Here is an 8,012-nt window from a genome sequence, read left to right on the forward strand (position 1 = left end):
CAATATTAAAATTCCAGCAATTTAGAAAATTAAAGTGATTTAATGTCTTACCTATTTGTCTAAATTTTGATAGAAGTGTTACCCTATACTTACATTGGCCAATAAAAATTATCTGTTCAAATAATTGAATACGCGTAAACTATCCATTTCAATGTTAAGACAAAATGTTCATACTAATATATATACACAAATAGAGATAAAAGACTCGTGTGGATGACAGAATGTGAACACCACCAAAAACATGTCACGAGATGTTACACGACAAATCTCACACCCCACCCCCACCCCCACCCCCTTCATCCATTCGATCAGTTCAGTCCCTAAAAGTCACCCACCTTCTATCTCTTCCAAAGAAACTACACCACCTAAGTAAAGCTTCATCAGTTTCTATATACACACTTTTTTAGTTTGTCACCAACCATTTCTCCCTATAAATCAGAGCCTGTAAGCAAAACCAAAAAAACTTTTCTCATAATTCAGTGCTTGCTTTCTTCAATGGCTTTTCTGCAGTCGTTGAAGTTATTCTCTCTACAAGTACTTCTTGCATTTTGCATCATAGCCCTCAGGTTTTCTCCCATTTCAGTTCATGCCCTTAACATTGGCATTGAAACTAATGCTGGCATCTCCTTGGTAAATCTTTCTTTCTATCTCTCATTTCATGTTTCTTTCTATAATCAAAAGGAAAAACGTCCCCTACCTAGAGTTTTTTTACTGGGACTCGAATTCGAGATTTCTGATTAACAATGTCTAATTATTCATAAACCTTACCCTAACTTTCTTTCTTTTTTTCTAATTAACTCCAAAAAAAAATTAGGAAAAAGAATGCAGTAGAACATGTGAATCAAAGTTCTGTGCAGGTACACACTTTTCTATTAATTAATTGTATAAATTACTTCTCTTAAGACACAAAAAAGTGATTTTCTTTCTTGAATAATGGCAGTTCCTCCACTCCTAAGATATGGGAAGTATTGTGGAGTTCTATACAGTGGATGTCCAGGGGAGCAACCATGTGATGGACTTGATGCTTGCTGTATGAAGCATGATCTCTGTATACAACGTAAAGGCAGTAAGTTATTTACCCATTACTATATATTTTATAAGTAATTAAATATATTTTCATTGGTGCCGCATAAAACTTTAATTTTATTTGTGTAATACTAACTGTTTATGCTATAATTTTGTGATATCAGATTAATAACCGTTTTTACCAGGGGTAACACACTAATTCTTGTCTTATAGTCTATCAATAATTCAAAGTGAGAAAGAGAAAAATGGTTCTAAATTTATTTGGTGAACATAAAGTGTAAAAATAGAACAATTTCTTAATAGGACAAAAGAAATGGGCAAACAAGAGTGTCAACTTTAATTGTTGCAGCATTTTGCTAATGGTAAAAAACGCAAAAAGAAGCTGCACAAGCACTGTTCACGTTTTCCTTTTTATATATTGTTTCTTTTTCTTTTTTTTCTCTGGCTCTTCTAAGAAGGTCTTTTTTTGGGGTTGAAACAATAGCATACATAATGGCAAGGTTTTTTCTTAAAAAGAAATTATTATGGTTTGGTTTTATCTAAAAGGGAAAATGACCTATTTCAAAAACTTATAGCTCACACTAAACCTAGAGATAATGTGGCCCCATATTGATGAGGTGAGACAGTGCTAAAGATGAATTATAGGACCTCTAATTGATGAGATGATGTCGTAGATTCCACTTCACTTGTCAACTTTGTTTTTTTTAAAAAAAAAAAGTTAAGGATTCACAAGCAAGTTTTTTTAAATCTCTTTTAATGCTGGTGTTCCAGCATGTGAGTACTTCAGTAATTCTAAATATCAATTACTCCCTCCGTTTCATATTAGATGAGATAGTTTGAGTCGCTACAGAGTTTAAGAAAAAAGAAAGACTTTTAAAACTTATGGTCTTTGGGGTAAAAAGTTTGTGGGGCCATGACATTTGAGTGGCTATAAAAACTTCTCATCAAGGGTAAATGAGTAAACTGAAAGAGTTTACAGTTGAATTATTTTCAAATTTAGAAATGTGTCATTTATTTTGAAACAGACTAAAAAATAAAGTACATTATCTAATATTAAATGGAGGGAATACTTTTTACTAGCATAATAAATACCGAATTACTTTATCTACTAAATAATAAGAATGAAAATTTAGCCAAAATTTTTGTTGAACAAGTTACTTGCAAGAACACCAAGCTAGAGAGAATAAGAAATTTGAACTAGGAGGTGGTTGTAGTCAATTATATGTGGCACATCAAGGTGGGTGAACTTGAATTATCATACATGCATTATTCAGAAGCTCTGGACAAATTATTGGTCTAAATGCACTTATACAACTTTTTTCTACGTAAACTATAGCTTCCTTTTCACATATGTCTCATTTTTTTTCATTTTCTCCCATTATTAATGCAACTGATTGCTAGGTTACTTTCTTTGAAACTTGTTTAATTTCCACAAGAAAGGTTTAATAATTTTCAGGAATGGTACATTTAAATCTCTCTATAATAATCTTGTTAGTAGTGGACATTTTTTGACTGCTATAGCAAAGTGTTATTACAGAGAACAGATATTATAATATAATAAGATTAATTGGTTCCAAAGAAAATTTGACCGTTATAATAAAGTGTTGTTATAGAGGATGATGTTATAGAAAAGTTTGATTGTATTGGTCAGCGAGTTGGTTCTATGAGCGTGCTTAACTCATTACTTTCAGCTCTAATTACGAAAACATATACAAAAAGAATTTAAAACATAAATACATATAACAGGATAACACATAGTATAATATACCCAATGATTCAAAATCGCGAATTCGCTCTTCTTGGTTGATTTCTTTCTTTTTAGTTTTTTCCCCTTAATTTTTGTTAATTTTGATGTTACAGATAATTATCTAAACTTAGAGTGCAACCAAAATTTCCTGAATTGTGTGGCTACGTTCACGAAATCAGGAGCTCCATCATTTAAAGGGAACACTTGTTCAGTTGGTACTGTTGTTCGAGTGATTACTGATGTTATTGATGCTGCTGTCGTTGCTGGGAATATTTTCAAGAAACCCTAGTATTTTTCGTAGTTGTAAGAAAAAAAAGGAAAATAGAGAGAAAGAAAAGGAAGTTAATATTTCTATGTTCTTTTCTGATTTATTTTAGTTTATAATTTTTTTTATAACATTTTGAGAAAATTGTTCTTACCATTGTCATTCTGGCTGACCCTTCTGCTTGTAATTTCTCTTTGGATCAAATGTTTAGTTGTACTGTATATAATGGATCATTTATCTGCCCTTGAAACTCGGTCTCTCAGAGATCTCTTTTGAAATTGCATTCGTGATTTCACTTTTGAATGACTTTAATGTGTATTTAGACTATTTTAAAATGAAGTTTAAAATATGAGTTTCATTCCAAATAACATAGGCTAATTTTTGGAATATGACATTTTATCATTATCAGATTTAGGTATTTGTGTCACGACCCCAACTTCCCGCCTTAGGATGTTATGATGGCATCTAGTCTTTAAGACTAAGTAAGCCTAACATACATTGAGAATTAGCAAAAATAATGATTTAGGTATCAAATTACACTGTTAAACTATCATAGCAAAACCCAAACTGTACAACTGTCAAATAACTTCCGAAACCGGTGGAACTGAGTCATAAGCTCTATAGAGTGCACTAAAAATCTCAAAATACAACTCTGTTTGAAATGGAGATAAACAGTAGTAAAGCAATATAAGAAGGTGACTCCGAGGCCTATGAGCGTAGAGCAGGTGTACCTTGAAGTCTCCGGAATAACTGGTCAATCACAGACGTTCGTCATGAACATATTTACCTGGATCTGTACAAAAATATGCAGAAGCATAGCATAAGTACACCATAACGGTACCCCAGCAAGTATCAATCCTAACCTTGATAGAGCAGTGACCAGGCCAAGTCAAGACACCTACTAGACAAAAAAAAAAAAACTGAGCAGAATATAGTATAATCTAATAATGGAAAACGAAGAAATAAATGACAATACAGTATAATGATATAAGGCTAACAACGAAAATTAAGGCAATTAAGGCAACAAAGATTAAACATATAATAGGAACAACAAGTGACTAAGTACCATAAAAATACAAGTAAAACAACGAAGGAAAGATAACAACCGTGCAAATCAACAGGCTTGTTTAACATAGAATGTACAATAAGAATCACAACCGAGGTACCACACCTCAGATTTTCATTTCACAAGTCGCAATCATGATTGTCCTTATATCACCGCGTGAGCCTTGCATTTATTTTTTAAATATTTTTCCTGAAATAGCTACACGCGTTTTAGCCCCCTTATCTCACTTCGTGACTTCAAGTAATTCCCTTACTAGCAACACGCGTATCAATCTCATCTTATCTCACTGCATGCATTTTAATGCTCACTCTTATACAATCACATGTGTATCAATATCACAACACAATAATCAACCCACACCACATGTGACCATATGCCACAACAATACCAAATCAACAACAACAATGTTACTGCAATATATTGCCCCCGGCTCAACCACGATGTGAACAAGAATCTCAATAATAATAAAATGAATGAGAAACAACTCAACAAGGAAAGATATGCCAATAGCCAACAACTTCAACCTCAATGTATTATTAGCTTTCACAACCAGAACTTCAATAACTCACAATGAAGGGATTTTCATGAAATGACAACTTCCAATTCAAATGAGTAACATAAGCTTAACAATAAAAGAGATAGTATGTATAATGATTCGACTGGTCGTTTTAAGTATCTGCACTTCGCTCGGTCTTTTGAGGGCTCGAGTATCTCCACATAATGTATTATGACTTGCATAAATCATATGTGTTGGTTTTCAAGTTATCCGAAATCGATTTGGAAGAATGAACTTCAAGATTTAAGCTCTAAGTTGGAAGAGTTCACCAAGTTTGACTTTTTAGTATTTGATCTTAGAATGGAGTTCCGTTAGCTCTGCTGGGTGATTTTGGACTTCAGAGCACATCCGGATTGTAATTTGGAGGTTCGTAGTTGAATTAGTCTTGAAATGGCGAAAGTTGAATTTTTGGGAAGTTTGATCGGGAGTCTTTTTGATATCGGGGTCGGATTTCGATTTCGGAAGTTGGAGTAGGTCCGTAATGGAAAATGTGACTAGTGTACAAAATTTGAGGTCAATTAGACGTGATTTAATAGGTTTCGACATAGGTTGTAGAAATTGAAGTTTCAAAGTTCATTGATTTTGACTTGAGGTGAGATTCATCGTTTTGAGGTTGTTATGCGTGATTTGAAGCTTTGAATAGGTTCGTTTTGTCATATAGAACTTGTCTGCAAAATTTGGCGCCATTTAGAGTTTATTTGATATGGCTCGGATGCTCGGTTGCGATTCTAGAAGTTCTTGAAGTTTAGTTTGATCTTCATGCGTTTTGGCGTTCGATTCGTGATTTTAGAGGTTATTTTGATGACTTGATCGTGTGAGCAAGTTTGTGTTGTGTTTATTGACCTGGATGCATGGTTTGTTTGGAGTCTCGGGAGCTCGGGTGAGTTTCAGAATGATTTTTTATAAACTTTGATTTCTGGTACTGGTATCATCGCATTTGCGATGTTTTCTTCGCAAATGCGACAGCCGCAATTGCGAAGCAGCCATCGCATTTGCGAAGTCTGGGCTGCTGGGGATAATTTGCATTTGCAAAGAACCCTGTCGCATTTGCGAAATGTTGGTCTTCGTATTTGCGAAGTATTGGGTCGCAAATGCGACCTTGAAAGGAAAACTTCTGGTTCACATTTGCGGGGTTCGCATTTGCAAACCCCATGTCACAAATGCGACATCTGCAACCTATTAAATGCTGAGAATTCCGAGACTTAGCTTCATTTTGATATATTTTGAACCCTAGCTTCGATGATAGACGATTTTATGAAGGGATTTTCCTACCAAATTATTGGGTAAGTACCTCTAATCAATTCTCAACTATATTTCATGATTTTATATAACATTTAACATCAAATTCATGAGAAATCTAGGGAAAATTTTGGGAATTTTGTTAAAGTTTTGAAAAATGAAAATTTGGGATTTGAGAATTGAATAGGACTCAGATTTGAAAACAAAATATATATTTGGACTCGTGAGGCTATGGGTAGTCAAGACCTATCCTTGGACCGGGTTTTGACCGGACAAGCCCGGGGTTTGACTTTTGTTGACTTTTTAGAAATCTAATAAAAAATCAAAGCTTTATTAATTGAAATTATTTTCTCTTGCATTGTGTGATGTATTCAAGTCGTCGTTGGCTAGATTGAGCCGAGCGGAGGTAAATTTGTAAAGGAAAAAGGCTAAATTGAGTGTTGAGTTAGCTGAATTGAGGTAAGTGTCTTGCCTAACTTTGTTGAGGGAATTTTTCCTCCTATTTGACATTGTTTGCTACATGCCAGATGATACATATATGAGGTGATGAGCGAATATGTATGTGCCAGGGTTAATCATACTTGGGGGAGGGGGGGGTGTTAAATTATGTTATATTTGTGTTTGTAGAATTACTTAACCTTCCTGCTTCATGCCTTTTTTGACTCTTATATACTAAGAACATAGTATTAAATGTTAGAGATCAAGACTTAGTTTATCATGACTTGATCAAATTTGACGGAATTCTGAGAGTACAGTGATGTGTCTAATTCGGTCATCTCTATGCGTAATCATTAATACATTGCTACAGTCGATCTCCTTGAGATACTAGATTCTATACTTGTGTTGTTGATCATTTGTGAGATTTGTGAAAGTATTTGAATAATACGGTTCTTGAGGGTTTATTGAATCATCGTTGGCTTGGAAAGTTGTGATTGAGATTTGTTTGGAATATTCGTTTAAACACTCTCCTTGATGTTATTTATGCTTCATGCATTGTTTGTCATTGCTATAAACATTTTTGGTAAGGAAGAGTGTAAATCACAAAGGGTGATGTCGTGCCATTGTTTATACATTATCTTGTGAGGGAGAGTGTAAAGCACGAAAGGTGATGCCGGGCCATATCATTTGAGAGTAAAAATACGAAGGGTGATGTCGTGCCATATTATTTGAGAGTAAAAGCACGAAGGGTGATGTCGTGCCATATTATTGAGAGTAAAAGCACAAAGGATAATGTCGTGCCACATCATTTGAGAGTAAAAGCACGAAGGGTCATGCCGTGCCATTTTATTTATATTGTTATGCTTTTATATTATCATGAGATCATAGCATGATGGGTGTTTCCGTGCAGGCGAGGATAGGGACATGCATCATGTTGAGATATCTATTTTTTCCGTGTATATGTTCACGTCTTTATCTTGAACAATTATTGTCGTATTTATAGACCTCGTGTGACTTGTTGTTATTGTCCTGTCCTTGCTCTCTATTTCAATTGTTGTTGTATTATCCATATCTCCTGCTTGTTTAATTTGCAAACACATGTTTATTTTTGCTATTATAATTACCTCCATGTCATGTCTATTCTGTTGCATTTTGGTACACACCCTTTTTCTATGTTAGTCATCCATGCCTCTACTTGTTAACTTGTAAAGATCATGTGTTTCCTTCTTAATTGTTATATATGTACCTAGGTTTCCATCATGCTAGTTAATTGAAATAGATATTCCTTGTTTTCCAATTGCTGTCATTACTCACATGCTTTTCGCCTAGTCTTTTACTATTGCACACATGTATATCCTCGTTCATTATTTGTACTTGCGTATTTCCTACTTTGTAATTCCTATTATCGATAACTTCTATCATCTGGCTGGTTCGGTTATACATATATTGGGTGAGGATGAGATAAAAGCATGAAGGTTTTTGCTGTGTAATTGACTTGATATCTGAGTACATTCCTCATGCTATGAAATTTATGAAGTGACTGTCGTGGTTTATCGGTTTCATTCTAAGGAAAGGATAGGTCAATGTATTGTAAGATGCCAAATTGTGATCACTGCTAGTATTCAGTTATTGTTTGCGTATTCGTTTCATGCATTCTTCTCTGTTATATCATGGT

General features: G+C 34.2%; 1 protein-coding gene across 1 annotated transcript; it reads left to right on the forward strand.

The window, feature by feature from the left end:
* Window positions 1-229: 229 nt before the first annotated feature.
* Window positions 230-3,288, forward strand: LOC104249290 (phospholipase A2-alpha). Its single transcript, XM_009805684.2, has 4 exons — window positions 230-630; window positions 815-857; window positions 941-1,066; window positions 2,887-3,288. The coding sequence occupies exons 1-4, from the start codon at window positions 496-498 to the stop codon at window positions 3,060-3,062; spliced, it is 480 nt and encodes a 159-aa protein (XP_009803986.1). The 5' UTR covers window positions 230-495; the 3' UTR covers window positions 3,063-3,288.
* The last annotated feature ends 4,724 nt before the right edge of the window (window positions 3,289-8,012 follow it).

Source organism: Nicotiana sylvestris, chromosome 11, assembly GCF_000393655.2.
Source record: "Nicotiana sylvestris chromosome 11, ASM39365v2, whole genome shotgun sequence".
Taxonomy (NCBI): Eukaryota; Viridiplantae; Streptophyta; class Magnoliopsida; order Solanales; family Solanaceae; genus Nicotiana; species Nicotiana sylvestris.